Raw genomic sequence first — 20,767 nt, 5'->3', positions numbered from 1 at the left:
TCATTCATCTTAAGAATAAACATTTTGCAAATACAAATGCAGCAGAATCCCATTTTCAAGGAGAGAAAGAAGAGGTTGGGGAAGAGGGAGAGAGAAAGAGAGTGTACTTGACAAGCACCCCAGTTTCCCCACTGCTTAACAGCAGCATGGGGCAGGGGATCCAGAATTCCCCGTATGATGCCGAGTGGGGTGTAGGAATGCTATAGGAGCCGGGCCCAGGAGTAGCCTGGGGTTTAGGCACTGACCCCACCCATCCGGAGGTCTGTTGGGACCCGTTACATCAGCTATGGAGAAAACAGGGAGAGAGATCAAAGCAGAAAGGCCAGATAGGAAGAGACTCTCCAGAGGCCAGGAATGGCCCAGCAGATGGCACTCAGAGTTATCATCCCCCCTTCTCTGGCACCAAGGAAAAATTTTTCTCCTGCAAAGCTCCATGCTGGAGGGGCAGAGTAGGGCGCACACTTGAGAGTGGAGGGCACTCTGAAAATGACTTTAGTATTTGAAATAATTGGTTTTAAATTCTGAATTGGCTGAGCAATTACCTAAAAAGAGGTTATTTTAAACCTTGTAAGTTATCATGCAGTGTTAAGTTAAATTGTTTACTGCAAGTTGAGTTGGATTAAGAAAGTAACATTAAATGTGTTAAAAAAGAAAAAAAAGAGAGGAAAGGGAAGGGAATATCAGTTAGAAAAGTGAGAGGAACATCTCAGGACTTCGAAAAGGTATGATGGCAGAGCGCAGTCTTGTTTTCATTCATCTGTTCATTTGACAAACATTTTTCGAGTACCTATGACATACTAGGTATTGTTCTGGGTATTAGAGATAGACAGTGAGCAAGACGAAAGATAGGTTTCCAGTATTAGAGCTTACATTCTAGTAGGGAGAGACCAGGCCACTGCTAGGATATATGGAGCCTCTGTTCAAATGTACAATGGGTGGAAGAGGACACTTTCTCCTGTATGATGCAACCGCCATCCCTGGTTGACAAGAGGGATGCTGGCTTGAGGCCAACCCACTCCTCTTCCCCTTGGCAAGGCTTGCACTGAACAATCACATATAGAGGTTCTGGACAAGACAGATAATACACAAAATGAATAAATAAAATAAATGGCAGTTCGGTGGTTGTAAAGAACCCAAGGGGAGTAAGCGTGAGCATGTCTGTGCATGTGTGCATGAGGGTGTGTGTGTAGGGTGGTGACTTTTAAAATATGGTGGTCACTGGAAGCTAATAATAATATTTAGCAAAGAGGTGAAGGGGATGAAGGATTAAGTCATGAAGATATTTGGAGGAAGTGTGTCCAGGGAAAGGGAACAGCAATTGCAAAGATCTTGAGGCAATAGCAAGCCTGGGATATTGAAGGAACAGTAAAGGGGCTGGACTAGAGCAAGTGAAGGGAATATAGTAGGTGATAGGTACATGGGTACATCCATATTTACTTAGGACAATTCAGGTTTATACCTGAAGTTCCAGAATAATAATTACTAGGCTCCCCTTTCACACTAAAAAAATGTTCGCAAATGGTCAAAGCGGTTCTAGATCCTGTTCAGCCTGGTAGGAAGCCACTGGGGATTTGAATGGTATGTGGAGCCGTGGGAGGGCTGTGAACTGCGAGCTGCAGGATGTGACTTTGGTTTAACAGGACTGTCCATGCTAATTTCTTGGAGATGGAGGAAGAGCTAGCGGTTAGGGATTTTTCCCAAGAGATTGGGGTTCAGGTGCATGGGCAGCCTGTCTGGTCCTCAGGATGCCCCCCCAGGTCTAGCACCTGGAGTCTCGGTCAACAGTCCAACATGCATATGAGTGTTCAACCACTTCAAAGCTAGCTGCACCAAAAGCAACTGGGGAAAGCGAGTGCAATTGCAGTTTGCTTTGAGTCTTTAGAGCAATCCTGTGTTGCAAGAGCAGTTGCTGTATTTTGGATCATGCTAACTCTCTGTAGCATAAACTTTTTTGTGATAAACTCTATGCCTGATATCAAAAGATTACATTAAAAATTATTTCAGGAAGACTGCAAGTGGCAGAGGACTTTGAGCACTTAACCAGAGTCATTCGTTTCCCCATGGTGGATGTGACATTGATCAGATGAGTTTTAGGACTTAGCGTTTTGGGAGAGCAGAGATAAGTCCATGTTATTCAGCTGGAGATAACTGGGAATCAGAGCAAGAAGGGTACTGATAAGGCCAGTTCAGTTCTGGAGTAGAGGTTGGAACTGCCACCGAGCTCTTAACTGTATTCCACATCACCTACAAATGTGATGCTGAGGCTGCTGGTACCTGCTTTGAGGTGGCTACTGCTTGAGTGTGTGACAAACACAAGCAGAATAATTGGTTAAGGATAGTGATTATGCAGAGAGACCCTAGGATCAGACAGCCTGAGTTCAAATCCTGGCCTTGCCAATTTATGTCCTGGGATTTTGTGAGAAATGTCTTATCTTTCTGCGACTCAGCTTTCTCATCTGCATATATGGTAATAATAGCACTAACCTAATATGGTTGTTGTGGGAATCAAGTGAGTTAGATGTAAAATGCCTAGAACTGTACTGCCAGGCATGCTAGCTGTTACTATTATTTCCTTTGACCAATGTTGTTTATATTTGTGTCTCTTTTTAATGAAGCTGAGCCTTTTTGATCACAGTGATCAGCATGCTATAGTCTTTCTGGTTTGGGAAGTAGGTGAATAGTTTCCTTTGAGGTTCTCTTTATATCCATCACCAAAGGTTGATTTTAAGCAAAATGTGAGGGTGGCTTCCATGGCAAGTTTAGCCTTTGTCTCAAGTTACCATTCTCCTTACAAGTAGGAAAAAAATCAAAATTAAACTTGGGTCAAATTTCAAAGTAAAACTTTTATTTTTAAGGTTTAAATCTGATTAGGCAAGTGAAATTTAGAATTGTGGTAAACAAAAATGGATCATTCTCAGAAAAATAAGGTGAGATTCTCCAATAAAGAAGAGGATATCATTGCAATTTATTACCATTTAAAAACTTTATTGAGTATTATATGGATGTATTTGTGAACCCTGTTTTACCTGAGAAGCTTTCATATGCTACTAATGGGTTACTTTTAACACAAGAATAAGTACATCTCAAGGAAGACCATATCTGGATCCATTACTCATCATAAGTATAATTATTGTTTAACAATATTATGAAGGGCTGGTGATGAGATGCAGGTGTTTAAACATGCAGTGCCAATAGATTTGACACGGTATTCAGTTCCAGGCGTATACATTTTTAAAGATTTCTATTCACCAAGGGGACAATAAAACCCCACACAATGGTAAGTATGTTTGCTAAAAACATGAAGTGACTGGTTAATTTTTAGTTTTTAGATTTTAAAATGGGATATTTCTTTTTTCAGCAACAGTGTTTCTTAACTTACTAGTCTATACACTATATTTTAGGGTAAAAAAATGAAACGTGGATGTATTGACCAAGTCCACCAATTTGGGGGTTTCAAATCATCTCTGGGTTTTGGGACAAACTGCATGCAGTTCAATTTCAGACTGAGCAAATAAAATACAAATTGGAGGCTTTGATGAGCATTTTTACCTGAAATTATTGGTACTTAGGAAAGACGTACCCCCACCCTCTAGCTTCCCAGATGAGAAGACTGAGGCTACAGAAGACCATGATTTGCATGATTTGCTCAAGAAAATTCGGCTGGTGGTTCAGACACTTTAGACACGAACCTAGATCTCCTAATTTTTATGTCTGAACTCTTCCCAGTGTGTTACATGGCCTCCTGTTAACCCTGAGGCTGTAATTGTTTGAATTCTTGATTCACTATATCCAGTCAATAGACATCTTTGAATACCTATTGTGTGCTAGGTTCTGTGCGTGTTCTAGCTCTGGGATAACTGTGTACTTCCTTGACTTGTTTGGATGTAACTATTCTGCTCTTTAGTCTCTGATTGGTTCATGCTTTCTTTGATGTATGCATGTTAATGTTTTGATGTTTGTGTCCTGTCTTGAATGGTTAGCCCTTAGTCAAGAAGGAGTAGGAGAAAACACCATTTACTTAATACTGCTGTGTATTTTACATGTGTTACTTTTATAAAAAGATTATGAAGCTGGTACTTCACCCTAGACAAAGATAAGCTAAATCACTTGATAAATCACTTAAATACCTTTTAAGTGACAGTGTGGTAGATTGGTTCACCCACCGCTTAATGTAGTGCCTGGTATACAAACCACTTGAATTGTGTTGAATGAATGCTGGGCTTTAAACTCAGACGTAGGTGACTCCAGTGTTCTTTTCACCATATTTAGTTGCCTTTTTGTTTCTCCTAGGGTCAGGAGCACCCCTCACTTTTTTTTTTGAATGTCGCCTAGCATGTAAGCAGTCATTTAATAAATACCTTTTGCTTATGATGACATATAAATTCCTCAGTGCTCACATAGCTGCTATTACAGTTTTTTTAAGAAGAAATTATGTACCTGTAAAATTAATTTTTGAGGTTGTCATTGGAAGATCAAGACAAATAACAACACTTTGAATAGTGCTATGAATACCATTCAAAACGCTGGAGTCATGAAAATCTACCTACTACATCACTGTAACCACTGCTCTGGGTTTGAGACAGTTCTTTGTGCCCTGTGGCTCTCACACACTTCGGGTGATTTTCCTTGTCTATGATATGATGACAGCACCTAGGCTCTGCTTATTTAAACAATTTACATGGATGGGTGATTTTAGCCCAATCATGATAGCTTACATTGCTCTGGACTAGGCATCTTATTGGTATTATCTCATTTTAGTCCTTTCAACCGTTTTTCAAAATACTTTGTTATTTTATAGGCGAGGAAAGTTGAATTCAAGAGTGGTTAAGTATAGGCGAACTTCTGTAATGCAGGCTGAACTGCTATGTCATTTATGTTGGCTGTGGTTTATTGCCATACTCCCAGTTATTTGCTTACTTATTCATTGATTTTCAAAAATGTGTATTAGTTGTTATTATATGATGGTGAGCCAGAGAAACACAAATCAATTTTTGCCAAGAGTGCATTTATACTCTCTCACATGTAAAGAGATACATGTACAAGGTTTATTCATTGCAGCATTCTTTATGATAGTAATAAACCAGAAGCAACCTATGTATTTAACAGCTGGGGATTGTTTCAATGCATTCTTAATATTATAGAATACTCTTTCCTTTTAAAAAGAATGAGGCCAGGCGCAGTGGCTCATGCCTGTAATCCCAGCACTTTGGGAGGACAAAACAAGTGGATCACCTGAGGTCAGGAGTTGGAGACCAGCCTGACCAACATGGTGAAACCCTGTCTCTACTAAAAATACAAAACAATTAGCCAAGCATGGTGGCAGGCACCTGTAATCTCAGCTACTCGAGTGGCTGAGGCAAGAGAATTGCAATGAGCCAAGATTGCACCAATGCACTCCAGCCTGGGCAACAGACAAGACTCCATCTCAAAAAAAAAAGAATGAGTCAGAACACTATATCCTGAAGAGCAAATTTATACATATAAGAAACATGGCACAGGCAGTAAGTATCGTATTGTGACAAGGACAATGTACAGGTGAATATTCCTGATCTTGACCTCTTCTGATCTTGACTGGTCTTTGAAGAGCAAAGTGCCTTTGCTGCTTGGGCCAGCCATGTCAGGTTGGTTTGTTGGGTTAATCAGTGATGGGTATAGAGAAGAAGTGAAAGAACTCTAGAAAGGTTAGTGATTTTGGAGTGAACTGAAGTGACTAAGGAAAAAGATAGACATATAGGAAAGGTAGGAGGAAACAGGGGAAAGACTAGCACTAGAATGGGTTGAATTTTGAAGAGACAGCTTTTTGGGATAGAAGAGAAAGAAAGTTAGGAAGAAGCAGGGCAATGAGTAACTGTCCTTTGGCAAGTTTAGCCACCTGCTCTCAGCTATAATTTCTGCACCTGTGAAATAGGCACCGTGCTCTTTATTTCATGGTATTGTAGCAAGCATTTGGTGAGTTGATTTAAACATCTAGCTCAGTGCCATGGAGACTTACATCTATTTCTACTATATTTGGTCTTCTTCTTTAGTAGATCTCATTAGGGTCAAAGCAAAAGCATATGGGCTAAGGCCAGGGGTTTTGGGGCAGGAAATACACTGCTCATCTGCTCCACTTTTTTCTGCTTTGTGTCTGCTACTGACTTGACTCTAGTCTTCTGCTACTATTGCCTTAGCATCTTTATAAACATAATCTCCATAAATCTCCAAAGTCCTAATAATCTAACATGGTTCTACAATGCTGACATGGACATTTTGTTACTAAAATATAAAAGCAATCAGAAGTAGATGAAATCAGCCATAGAAATTGTGAAGCACAATTTTCTGTTCTAGTCATTTGGCCAAAGTAGAAAGAGAATTACTAATTTTTCATGAGGATAGAAAATAGAAACAAAAAAAAGCCATGATTCTATCTTTTACTTTGCTAGTACAATAACCGATGGATTGGTGGCATCTGCTACTCACAGTTCTCAATTGTATATATTTAGTGGTGATTCTGTCAGGCTACTCTAAATTCTCTAAAATTCTCTATGAATATTGTCATTTAATTGTCATAACTATCCAGTCAAGTAGAGACTATTATTATTTTCACTGTACAGATGAGGAGACTGAGGCAGAGAAAGATAAAGCAATTTTTTTTTTTTTTTTGAGATGGAGTCTCACTCTGTTGCCCAGGTTGGAGTGCAGTGGCACTGTCTTGGCTCACTGCAAGATCCGCCTCCCAGGTTCATGCCATTCTCCTGCCTCAGCCTCCAGAGTAGCTGGGACTAAAAGCACCCACCACCACGCCCGGCTAATTTTTTGTATTTTTAGTAGAGATGGGGTTTCACCGTGTTAGCCAGGATGGTCTCGATCTCCTGACCTCACGATTCGCCCACCTCGGCCTCCCAAAGTGCTGGGATTACAGGCGTGAGCCACCGCACCCAGCCCAAGATAAAGCAATTTGCTCAAGTGCCAGATCCAGGATCCAATCTGGGCAGTCTAGCTCCAACGTTTGTGGTTTGGTTCACTGCACACATTGCTTCTGAGTGCTGATAAGTACACCTACTTATTATTATTGTTGTTGTTGTCATCATCCACAATGTTTTCCCCTTTCTTTTCCCTCCCTCAAATAAACCTCAGCTACAAGTAAGAGCCCAAGAGAAGAGTACGGAAAGGTGGTAAGTGTGCTAGTTACTGATTCTAAGAGCTTTGCTTGGGACGCCTTCACCCTGTGCTTGCATCCTTTGACAATTGCATTTTCCTGTCAATGTGCTCAGCTCTATAGAACATTCCATACTTCTCTAAGGTCTTTTGGATTTTCCATACTGTCTCAAGAACCATGAGAAGTAGGAAGGGAAGGGAACATTGTTCCTGTCTGACTAGTGTTCAGTTTAGTGATTTGCTCAAGGTTAGGGAGTTGTTAGTGCCTGAGCCAGCAGTGTAACTACTCTGACGAGTCCTAATACATTTCCTTTTGCTTCAGGATGGTGTCAGAATGAGTATTGCTGTAATACAAGCAGCTTGAGACAATCACACAGAATAAGTTTTCTGAGAACCCAGAGGGGGAAAATTATTTGTGCTAGAGGTTAGAAGTTTGAGAGATAGAACCAACTCAAATTACGAGGATGAATAAAATCAGGTACCCTATATATACAATTTGGAGTGATGGGAGCCAGATGGACAAGTTATTTAACCACTCTGTCACTCAGTTTCCACATCTGTAGGATGGGGATAATAAAGTACTGATTTCTTAAGGTTATTGTGAGGATTTGGTGAATTAAAAATATCTAAAGTGTTTAGAACAATGCCTGGTCTGTAGCAGGTACTCAATAACATGTTAGTTGCTGTTAGTTTATAATAAGCAAGAAAATAAAATATGCTTTTAAATAAAAAATATACTTAAGGACAATAATGCTATTTTTCTCTTTCAAAAGCAGTTGCTTCTTTATGGTTTGGAGAATCTCAGCCAACTTACCTTGCAAATTTTACAACTTGATTTTATTCATCCTCATAATTAGATTTGGTTTTATACAACAAAGTTCTAATTCCTCGTTTAAATAATTTCCCCACTCTGGGCTTCCAGCATTTATTCTTTAGATACTTACCGACATTACTTGTATTCAGCAATGAGCACTCTGACACCATCCTGCTTTTGCCAAGAAGTGCTTTTCAAATTTCAGGTTTTTCCTGCAGCATAAGATCGAGAAATAACAGTTTACAAAAAAAAAATCTCACTACAGAAGCTTAACATCTGTTTATGCAGTGACCTCAATAGATAACTTTGAGTCCCCTTTAGTAAATTTTCTATGAAAATTCTGGCTGGTCTACTTCTTATTTGTTAGAAATAAATTTCACTGGAGGAAGTTAGGCCAAAAACCTTGCCAGCATATTTAACTTCTTGTCCTTTAAGAAATTATACTTTGATTTTAGAGGTTCAACTTTACTAGATAATGAAATTATCATGGTGGAACAAGCCATAGAAATAATAAATACAGTAATTCTTCTTTGCCTATTGTGTGCTTTTGCTATTCATAAATTTTAGGGCCTTAGATATTAGATATACTTACGTAAGGCCTCACTAACGGTAATTATCTTTTGGCCAAAGAAAAAGCCCAAACGAATGCTAAGCTGCATTATCGCTTGGCTTCTGACATGAGCTGATAATCAGATTTTCTTGCTTAAATCCATGGTGCTCGAACAATGCTACCCACTGTCTGTGCTTCCCGATATTACCCTTAATTAGAAAGAACAGAAACACAAATCTGAATTATTTCAAAATCTGGTTTCCATGGTCAGTGGTTTGAAGGGCTTAACTTTATTATAAATAAACCTGGCTTTATTGGCTAATGAAATCTGAAATGCGAAGCCTGGGATGGAAGGGAGGGTAGTACTCTGATGTTTACACATCCAAATATCCAGTGTGGGCAAAGTGTATTGTAATAAATCATTGGATAATTGAATTATGATTCCTTTGTCCAAGCATGATCCAAACCCCATCACTACAGAGAACCTGGAAGGAACTTGATTTTATGTTTTCTTGAGAAGCAACATCTTTAGGTCTAGTAATATATCTATCAATAGCTGTCAAGGAGATGTTGATCTATTTTATATTTCCTCCAAAGTTAGTATTTTTTTTTTCCTTTGACACCTTAGGGCACATAGTTAGAAGCATGTGATGGTCTGGCCTTGTATCCATATGCACCTTCAATGTATCGTTCTCAAATATTCACACTGAGCTCTTTTTGCAGCATAGAATAATGTGTGGGCTGGTGTCTGAGGGAGGCAGATAATGAGATGGGACATCAGTTGTATTTTTATTTATGCTCTTGTAAAAAGAAAGCTAACATTAGGTGAGGATGCCTGTTCCCATTTGGGTGGATAATTAATAACTAAGTGGAGATAGTAACTTTGTGCTTTCCCTGGAAAACAACTTCAGAAAGCTGATTTATAGAACCATGATCACATATAAAACCTCAGATGATATTGAGAATTGTGATTTTTGTCAATATTTATATCTATATATCTACGTATCTCCTTCTCTGTGGATGGTGGGGAACTAAGTGTCTATGTGTGTGTGTGTAAACTGTAGTCTTCACCTTTTTTATTCACTGTTTAATTTTTTTAAAACCCTATCTTTTCTTCATTTGCAAACATTATCTTTTCCCTTTCAATTTTCATTGATATTTTCTTTCCATTCATTTGCTTTCCACTTCTGTGCTAGGCACTTTGTGGTTGCTTTTCCACTTAAACATTCACAGCAACAATTGTTACTCTTAAATCTCATTTTCCAGATCAAGCTATTGAAGCTTAGGGAGGTGAAGTAATTTTCCTGGGATCACATAGCCAGTAAATGGTAGAGGCAGGATTCCAACTCAGGTATGAATTCTAAGTCCCACAATCTAGAGCATATGTTATACTGCTCCGCCAAGCTGTGTGTTAGCTACTTTTAGATTATTCCCTTTGTCTTTATCACAATTCTGTTTCATTGGCTGAGGTAGAATCCTCTCTCTCCAGTGACCAGAGACCAGGCTGAGTGTGTCTGAGGTCCATGTACCTGCAACTTAAGTGATTCCCCATGGGGTTCAGGAGTCCAGGATTTGCCTTGGGAGGCAAGAAGCATGGCTGTTACTGCTTTCGGGAAGAATAATCATAGAGACAATGGTGCCTATGGTGATCCTGGTAAAAAGAATTGGGAGGATGCCTTTTGAAGAAGCTGGATGGATAGTCCAGGACTGCAAGATGGAAAGCCACAGGAAAAAAAAATCATCCAAACCTAGACAGTGTAGACGAGTGAGCAGTGAGGGTATCTGGTCAAACATGGTAGACTGGCCATACTTATTTATATCCCTTTCCCTAAACTCTGTAAAATTAGTGGTGAAACAGAGCCTCTAAATGGTATGCTGCAAATAGGTTGCATGTGGGCAGAAATATAAATTTATCAAGACTTTTTGGTGGTCATGTAGGAGCTGGAATAGCCAGGTCAACTCAGGCTAGTTCCTCCTGGCTTTCAGTAGCTTCTTCCATTTGCCCCAGCATTCCCTACAACTATTATCCATTTTTAATGTCACATGATTTTGAAAGATTGAAATGCCCTGCTTTAAAACAAAATGTATTCACACACAAGGACAAAGACAAAGAGAGAAGACTATACTAGGTGAGGAATTTCAACAATTTTTGGAAAGCTGTAAAGTTGGTTGAAAAGTGATAACTGAGTTAACAGAATGAAGTGACTCCCAACTTCAGTCTACACAGGGGCCTGATGAGGAGAAGTGAGTCAATTCATGCTACTCCCCAGAAAAACCTGGATCCTGAAGGTTCTGCATATCTTCTAAACTAGGGAGTGCATACAGGGCTTAGAACAGGGGCCTGGTGAGGGGCTGGATGCAGAGTTCTATTTCCTCTTGGCTCACCCTGCAGAGTCGGGTCAAATATTTATTATCTGGCAAAATTAGGCTAGAAGGACTCCCAGCTCAGGGATGAGGTGGGGGCTCCAAGTAGGGATTTCTTGAAGTTTTATATCACACAGGGCTTAGAACAGGGGCCTGTTGAGGGGCTGGATGCAGAGTTCTATTTCCTCTTGGCTCACCCTGCAGAGTTGGAACAAAGACTTATTCTCTGGCAAAATTAGGCTAGAAGGACTCCCAGCTCAGGGATGAGGTGGGGGCTCCAAGTGGGGGGTTTCTTGAAGTTTTATATAGTGGCCTGTGGGACACTTGGGACCTTTCCTCCTGCTCTCTTCCCAGAATGCTACCAGTCTGGTAAATACATTCTTGGGCTGGTGTTTGGAGGACATACCAGGGGAAAGCCTTTCCCATTCTGATGGTGAGGGACCTGTCATTGGAAAGGTAGGCTGGCTGCCCCATCATGCTTCAGGGAAGCCCACTGGTCATAAGCCCTGACTGAGTGAATCCAGAGCTGCAGTCAGCCTTTTAGTGCCTTCCTGTTAAATATGAATGGCAGTCAAGGCTCTCAAGGATCCTTGAGGAAGGCTTTTAACATGAGATAAATGAAAACAAGCAGAAGAAAGAAGCTCAGAAGACACTGAAACAACACAGGGAACCAAACAATATGAACACAAATCTAACACTACTAAGGCAAGCCCAGACCCTAAGATCAAAATACTCAGGAATAAGGGAACAGAGAACATCCATTAAAAAAGAACAGGATGCCATAATTTAAAAAGTGACAGCAACAAGAAGAAATAGACAGGAATTAAATGTGTGAAAACCAAGATTTTTAAAAAAGCAGCATAAGAGTGAAAAGATAAGTTAAAGGAAGCCCTTGGAAAGTAGAAAGAAAAAGCTTTAAAAATGGAAGAGAGAGAGAGGGGAGAGAGCAAGAGAGTGAGAGAGCGAGAGAGCGAGCGAGAGAGAGAGAATGAGAACACAGAGGGGAGAAAATTATTCCTAAAAAAGAAAAAAAATTTATGGAATTGCAAGACAGGAATTTCCAGATTGATACGGCTTACTCGAGTGCCCAGTATAATGAAAGAAAACCCACACTAAGACGCTTTGTTATAACATTATTTCAATAGTGACAAAGAGATCATAAAAGTTTTCAGAGATGTAAGAACAAAGAATACAAATAAAACAAACATCTCCCAGATAGATCACAAACAAAGGAACATAATGGTATCAGACTACACCAGCTTTTGATGCTAAAAGACAGGGAAATTTTCTTTTTTTAATTATTATTTTAAGTTTTGGGATACATGTACAGAATGTGCAGGTTTGTTACATAGGTATACATGTGCCATGGTGGTTTGCTGCACCTGTCAACCCATCATCTAGGTTTTAAGCCCCGTGTGCATTAGGTATTTGTCCTAATGCCCTCTTTTCCGTTGCCCCCCACCCTCGACAGGCCCTGGTGTGTGATGTTCCCCTCCCTGCGTCCATGTGTTTTCATTGTTCAACTCCCACTCTTATGAGTGAGAACATGCGGTGTTTGGTTTTCTTTTCCTGTGTTAGTTTGCTGAGAACGATGGCTTCCAGCTTCATCCATGTCCCTGCAAAGGACACAAACTCATTATGTTTTATGTCTGCATATTATTCCATAGTGTATATGTGCCACATTTTCTTTATTCAGGCTATCATTGATGGGCATTTTGGTTGGTTCCAAGTCTTTGCTATTGTAAATAGTGCTGCACTAAACGTGTGTGTAAGTAAGACGGAAATTTTAAAAAATGTATGTGCACATGCTTAAACAATCTTCTGTCTAACTTGAGGCAATATATGGCCAATTGAATACACTCAGTAGATGGTAGATATTATTTTCTTTCAAAGTGGCAAGATTTTGGTCTCAGATTTTAAGCTCTGGTAGGAAGTGATCTTGCAGGATAGAAGGGCCACCTCCAAATGTCATGAGTGAGAAATGCAGAATTCCTTCATCTGGCTGACAGCCTTTGACCTTGTCCATTTGACTATCAGAATGTAAGGCTTAGCCTTAAAAATTGTATAGAGACAGTCAAGGCAAGCTACATAATTTGTGGAGCCCAGTGTAAAATGAAAGCTGAAGAAAGGGTAGTTAATAATACTAAAATATGAAACATTTTTCTTTATAACTGTGTTATTAATTATAAAATATAATGGGGCAATAGCAATACATGAATGACAATCTGAACCTACAACCTGAACAAATTAATATTTTAGTGTCATAATTTTCTATGATGCAATAAATAATAATATGTTGCTATGTGATATCTTAATTGATCATAAGCCGTTTTTTGGGGCTTGCTTTCTGCACATTCCTTTACTAGGTCATTATAAGTTATACTTTTAACAATTTCATCTTTAAGATTGCAAATCATTTTTGATAATTTTTACTTTAAGAAGAATCTTTTTACTGATACAACTGTCCCTAAAACTGTTGAGTACTTTACAGACTCCAACAACACTGGGATACATTTCTGATAAATTATTCTGAAATGTAAATTTTAGTACATCTAGAGCTGATGATTCTTACAGAATAATTTTTCTAAAAAGACTTAAATTTTCATTCAAATTTGTTTTTGATAACTCTGAATTTAAATTTAAATTTATAAAATGTCATTTTTATGTTTCTTCTGACATTTCCTATAATTTTCAAGTCTTACAAGAAACTGAAAGTGGCTTTATGATTTATATATAATTTAAAGCAATTCCATGGAGGTCTTGCTAATCCAGTGCAAATAGAGAGAGAGTCACTTCAGCTCATTACTCCATGGCTTACTACTTACATTGGCAACAACAAAATATTTCATTTTAGTTGTAAGGGTTGTAAGTTGTAGCAAATATCATTTCTTTCATTTTTGGAATATGTAAATTACCTAGAATATTTTGACTTAACTGTTTGTTTGGAGATTGATGCCAACTAAGACAAAGTGAGCATTGTCCTTATCAGAATCATCTTTATCAGAACTGGTCAGTTTTATCTAGAGCAAGCTTGTCCAACCTGCTTGCTCTAGGTTCAACAAGAGCAACCAGGAGCAAGCCACACATGACCCAGGACGCAGCATGGGCCACATGCAGCCCAGGACAGCTTTGAATGTGGCTCAACACAAATTCATCAACTTTCTTAAAACATTATGATATTTTATGTGTGTGTGTGTGTGTGTGTGTGTGTGTGTGTGTATGTGTTTTCTCATCGGCTATTGTGTGTGTTGGCATATTTTATGTGTGGCCCAAGATTGGACACCCCTGACCTAGAGTAAAATAAACTTCCATAAACACAGACTACATTTTGAACTCTCATCTCACAAATACAGATCTCTTGACACCAGGCAGAACAGGCAAGAAAGTATAGCTTACCCAGCTCAAGCTAGCTTACCAGAGAAGTATTTCAAAGCCAAGAGACGCTTGCCTCATGCTGGTGAAATAGCTGCAGCAGCCACAGACTCTACCATCCTCACAATCAAACCTCAATCTTGGAAATCTCAAAATATCCCATTATACCTTGCTGGTTCTGAACTCCAATCCAAGCAGCCAATGGAATGTGATGTGCTCAGATCTGGGCATTTGCTTTGTCCAAACTATATAGATCAAGAACTGGGGAAGAGTAAATCCCCAAATACTCGTTCATGAAAGTAGAATAAAAGTATGTAGGGAAATGAAAAATGACAAAATTGGTGGCGGTAATAGAGGTTGCAGCATTCCCTTTGAATTAGAATTCAGCTTAGTGTAAGAGAGTGACTAAAGGCTTACACACACATCATTTGTCTCCAGACCCAGTTTGCCATCAGCATTGATTAGATCACAATACTTGGCAGTAGGTTATTTCACCTTAACACTGCATTGCATATGCCTCAGTGGTAAGAGATTAAGAGCCATGATTAAAAACACACAGGGCATGATGATACCACATCAAATTGATAATGCTCCATGTAGAGGAAATAATAGTTTGATCCAACATTTATATATTTAGACACTTGGATTTGTATACCTAGTGGCTATTCTCAATCACAAATTGATTTTCCACTTGCTGAAATTCCATTCTTACCTTGTTGTCCAGATCTTACTTTTCCACTAAAGGAAGATTCTGGATTTCAGCAAAACCAGTTTAGAAAACTTTCTGTCAAATAATAAGGCTGTTGAAGAAACCTACACTTTTGGTTTTGGTCTGCAGTGGTGGTACATTTTTCATGATCATGGGGGACGAATACTGAGATGGAGAAACTCCAATTTCTTTCCTTGTCCTCTAATTACAGTTGCTCCTAGGTGTCCTAAAGTTGAAACTTCCTTTACATATTGCCAAGAGAGAAAGAAAATATGCCTTCATTGGCTACTGTACTTAGAATGGCTTCTAAAACCAAGCAAGAAAACCACAGTGTTCTTGGCAGGCAAACAATTGAAAAGTACAGGTGCTGGGAGTGTGCACAGCCCCAAAATCAACATGACTTGGGAGGAGAGGGGGTTAGATAACAAAGAAAGGTGCTTTTCATTCAGAGAAATTTATTTCTTTTAAATATTTGCAATCTACAGCCGATAGCACATGAGGCCACTTGGCATTATTTCCCAACAAAGGGGAGGGCTGGTGGTAATGAGCAGATGCTTGAGTGGCCTGTGGCGTGAGGTGCGCCATCCGTCAAGAAGATCAATATTTACTGTTCTTGTATCTTTGTGGCGAAAGTTTGCTCATCTTAAAAAAAAAGGTGGGGGTTGTGCTTTCATATACAGAGCATGGGTTTGACTTCATGCAGTGAATCAACTAAAAGCCACGGTGTCTTCGCAGAGAGGAATCAGGACCCATCTCCCCTGCCCAATGAAGAAATGTAAGGTGTTTCAAGAAGCAAAATGCATCTGTTCCATGATATGGGCTGTGTTTGTCTTCATTCATTCTTTTTCATTTCAGTAAATCATACCTTGATGAAAGGTGCAATTTGAATATAATACTGCATTTCAAAATTTGTTTTAAAACATAAATTAATTCCATTCAGTTAAATACAAAATATATCAATGAATCAACATGACTCATGTAATAGGGACTGTGCTAGGCACTGGGCTGACCAAGATGAAGAAGATGAGACTCACTGCCTTAGCTTTTTGGTGCCTCAGTTTTCCTACTTTGTCATACTTGGATCACAGAGGAGAGAGTCCTGTGAGATGGGGTTGAGGGCAAGAGATAAATAGATGGTGGGTCATGACCAGCCTCCTATACCATAGAAAGGATTTTGTGTTTGGTTCTTTAGGTCAGAGTGTGATGGGCTGGGGATTTGTTAAAATTCAGATCCTGATCCAGTAGGTTTTAGGGTGAGGCCAGAGAATCTTCATATCTAACAAGCTCCCAGGTAATGTTGGTGATGCTGGGTCTTGAGCCACACTTGGAGAAACAAGAAGTTGATCACTTGTATCAGTCACCCAGGATGACTGCTAAGAGTGCACATCCCTAGGCTTATCCCCTTAGACATATGTAAATCAAAATTTGCATTTTAACATGTTCACCAGGTGATTTTTATGCATGGTACAGTTTGAGAACCACTGTTTAAATGGTGGGAAATCAATGAACACTATTAAGAAGGCCACTGCCATATTTAGACTTGGGATTTAGAAAGATAATGTGAGAAAGAGAATTCAATGGAGGTGAACTGCAAGCAGGGATGTGGATGAAGATGCTAATAGGTGGCAGAGGACTGCAGAGGAGGGAATGGGACTGGAGGACATTGAGAGGGTGAGGTTGACAGGAAATGGCTGTGCATAGATCTGAGGGATAAGTGAGGAAGTGGAGGCCAGGGCGATCTTCTAGTTTCTCTTTTGGACACTTACATTGCTGGCTGTGCTTACTCTAAAATGTGGAAGCAGTATGGAATGGGGTTAAAAACATGGGCTTCAGAGTAGGAAAGAGTGGATTTGAGACTTGCTTTCAATACTTACTACTTCTGTAACTTTGATAAGTTACTTAGTTTTTCATCTGTAAAATGAGGGTAATAGTTGTTGTGGGATAGCATTAGCCCCATTTTGTAAAGGTAAAAACAGGAATAGAGAAGGTAAGTTGCCCTAGCTTGTATAGAGATCGGGATGTGGAGATGAGACTTGGATGTGGGCCTACATGATTTTATAGCCCCTGCTCTGAATTGTCACCTCCAAGATTGCCCATGTGCACATGCTGTCCAGATGGACAGTGGCTCTAACCAAGTCAGGAAAATAGTTTTTGTCTCATTTCACTTTCTCTCAAGCCCTCTCCTGGAATCACTGCTGTTCCTGTGGTACTCCTCTCTCTAAAATGGTAGAAATTCTCTCCCTTTCACTTATTTTAGCTCATCTGATGATTTTTAAAAAAGACTTTACTCAATATCAAGCAAATATAATCAAAGAAAATGCTAGCAGCAAAAAAGTCTTATAAAGAAGGGGTTTCTGACCCTTCTTTAGTTAATCTCCCATGCTCCATGACTGGTACAACTAGACTGGGTCTCTCAAGTCCAAGCTGCCTCTTGCCATTTAAGAGGTGTGTGTCTTCTTAAGCTTCCGTCTCTGCCTCCTTGATCCACAGTAATGGAAAAGAGAGAGTTCCTAGTCCAGTGCCCTCCTAGGAACCTCCCACTTAGCTTTTTTTTCTGGTTTGAGGCACAAACCTTTTCCTCAGGGGTTGGGTAAAGTTGGGTGAGTGATAGGCCATATGAAGTGACAAGATGAAAACCTTACCCTTTCAGTAGGATACTATTGCTTATGCAGGGATGATTTGATCTTGTACAGACTCAGTAAGTTAATGCTATCCTGAACACATAATATTCACAACATCCAAATAGTACTATCCATACATTAATATCCAATATCCAAATTTATACAATATCCAAATCATCTGAATCGATAATATCTAATCATATCCAAACAATAAAAATTACACATCAAACCAATGGGAAGTTGGTTCTGATTACATGTTTAATGAGTGGTTTTTATTTATTTATATTATTGATTTTTAACTTTTATTTTAGTTCAGGAGTACATGTGCAGGTTTATTACATGGTGAACTGTGTACCACAGGGGTTTGGTGTACAGATAACTTCCTCACCAGGTGATGAGCGTAGTATCCCATAGGGTATTTTTTCTGATTCTTTCCCTCCTCCTCCACTCCACCATCAAGTAGGCCCTAGTGCCTCTTGTTTCCCTTCTAGTATCCATGTTTTTTTGTTTTTAGCTTCCACTTATAAGTGAGAACATGTGGTATTTGGGCTTCTGTTCCTGTGTTAGTTTGCTTCAGATAATGGCCTCCAGCTTCATCCATATTGGTGCAAAAAACATGATCTCATTCTTTTTATGGCTGCATAGTATTCCACGGTGTACATGTACCATATTTTCTTTATCCAATCCAACATTGATAGGCATTTGGGTTGACTGCATGTCTTTGCTATTGTGAATAGTGCTGCAAGGAAGACACATGTGCATGTATCTTTATATTAGAATGATTTATATTCCTTTGGGTATATATATATCTAATAATGTGATTGCTGGATCAAATTATAATTCTATTTTAAGTGCTTTGAGAAATTGCCATTCTGCTTTCCACAATGGCTGAACTAAATTATACTCCCACCTGCAGTGTATAAGTGTTCCCTTTTTTTTGCAATCTTGCATCTGTTATTCTTTGACTTTTTAGTAATAGCCATTCTAACTGGTGTGAGATGGTATTTCATTGTGGTTTTGATTTACGTTTCTCTAATGATTAGTGATGTTGAGCATTTTTTCATGTGCTTGTTGGCCACGTGTATGTCTTATTTTGAAAAGTTTCTGTTCAGATCCTTTGTCCACTTTTTAATGGAGTTGTTTGTTTTTTGCTTGTAAATTTGTTTCAGTTCCTCATAGATTCTGGGTATTAGACCATTGTTGGAAGCATAGTTTGCAAATACTTTCTCCTATTCTGTAGGTTGTCTGTTTACTCTGTTGATAGTTTCTTTTACTGTGTAGAAGCTATTTAGTTTAATTAGATCCCATTTGTCAATTTTTGTTTTTGTTGCAATTGCTTTTGGTGTCTTTCTCTTGAAATCTTTGCCAAGTCCTATGTCCAGAATGATATTGCCTAGGTTTTCTTTCTGGGTTTTTATAGTTTTAGGTTTTAGAATGAATAGTTTTTGATTTAAATCAAATTGGATCCTTACTTATGACCTTATTTCATATTATTTATCCAATATCTTTGTAGCTCTTTCTCCTCTTTATTTTCTGTTTTTGCCATTTCAAGGTGAGAAAGCTTGATTTAAGAGCCTCCTCTCCCCCACCTTCTGACCCCCTTCCCTATTCCCTGCCTCTCCATTCTTTCACACACTGGCTATTCCCAGTGCTTGGAATGACTCTCAATCAAGACCTCACATGGCTACTCCATCTGAGCCTGTGAATCTTTGTTTTCATGTCACCCTGTATGAAAATGTATCTCTTATTTTATGTTTTTCATCTTAGCAATAGAAAAATCACCATCCAATCTATTGTAGATATATTCGTTTTTTTTTGTCACTCTCCACTAATATGTCAATTTCATGACGTCTCCTCTTGTATCCCCACTGTCTAGAATAATATCTAGCATATAGTGTAACTGAATAAGATTTTTTTCAAAGAACAAATAATTAAGTTAATTAGCCTCTTTAATGAATACATAAGTGGAATGTGCATGTAAAGGTAACTAGGGTTAACTGTGATTGTTTTCAGGATTGTTTCATTTAAAGAGTAAAGAAACAAAAATATTTTAAAAATATCACTCACTTTAGGGAAGTAAGAGTGCTAGGTGGCATGAATTATTTTGGAGCCATTGACCTAATTTTTTTGTGTGTATTTCTCTCCTCTATCTTACAGCACATCCCTCATTATGAAAGAACTTCAGTACCCTGCTCCAGATTCATTAATCACATGAAGAATTTCTCTGAATCTCCTAAATTTCGTAGTCTACACTTTCTGAATTTTCCAGGTAAATTAAGACATAATCCCAAGACAGACCAGAGTTTCCAAAGAAACTCTGGAATATATACAGGTAATAATCATAAAGATCGTATTGAAGAACAGTTGTGCTATGTTTCAAAATGGCAACAAAAGAGGAAATTCATTGGCTCATGAAGTTAGTAAATCCAAAGGTGGACTGGCTTAGGGCTTGGCTGGATCCAGTGTTCACCAATAATATCATGATTAATCTCATTTTATTAGTTTCCCAGTTGTCTTCACTAAGTTGGGTTTATTTTCAAAAAGGATAGCAATAACATGCCCTGGCAGCTATAGGCATATCTGATTCTTAGAGTTTGTAATTTCAAAAGTACAGAAACCCTCTTCTTTCATTCATCTAGAACAGTCTCTACTGCTTATCCAATGGCTCTGATTGGCCAAACTTTGGTTTTATGTTCACCCCTGGAATCCAGGTAGCTGGGAGAATGGAATACACCAGGCAACATTTGCTACTTCTGTGGCAGGGGAGGTAGGCCACTTGATTGACAGCTGCACTTAAATTACATCAAATGTGTGTGTGTGTGTGTGTGTGTGTGTGTGTATGTGTGAGAGAGAGAGAGGGAAAGAGAGAGAAAGGCAGATAAAGAGAGAGAATAGTAGAAGGGTAATTTCCCTAAATAAATTGATATAGGGCAAGCAAAAGAACATCACTGTGTGTCAAGCCCAAAAGATATGTAATTGTATTAGTTATATTCCCCATAACATTGTCACCATAGATGATTTTGACAACCTGCGACTGTCCATAAACTCCATTTTTAGGACCATTTCACTGACCCTAAAGGATATATTTAAATGTACCTGTCCAATTTACTACCTAAGAGATAATGAAGTTTTTAGGACAACTGATAAAGCAGGTAACTGCTACATTTTCATTTGAACAACGCATTATTTTAGAATGTGTT

The 20,767-nt window shown here is 38.9% G+C and overlaps 1 protein-coding gene across 8 annotated transcripts in view; it reads left to right on the top strand.

Moving 5' to 3' along the window:
- C10H12orf42 (chromosome 10 C12orf42 homolog) overlaps positions 1-20,767 on the top strand; it is a 267,817-nt gene that overhangs the window by 182,988 nt on the left and 64,062 nt on the right. For all 8 annotated transcript variants that reach the window (XM_054527577.2, XM_054527576.2, XM_024257046.2 and 5 more), the window contains one exon: positions 19,725-19,836. In XM_054527577.2, the coding sequence (XP_054383552.1) occupies positions 19,725-19,836 (112 nt within the window). The remainder of the gene's footprint in view (positions 1-19,724; positions 19,837-20,767) is intronic.

This window comes from Pongo abelii, chromosome 10 (assembly GCF_028885655.2).
Source record: "Pongo abelii isolate AG06213 chromosome 10, NHGRI_mPonAbe1-v2.0_pri, whole genome shotgun sequence".
NCBI classification, from domain to species: Eukaryota; Metazoa; Chordata; class Mammalia; order Primates; family Hominidae; genus Pongo; species Pongo abelii.
Note: the sequence above shows the minus strand (reverse complement) of the source record. Positions and strands in the feature narration are given on the sequence as shown.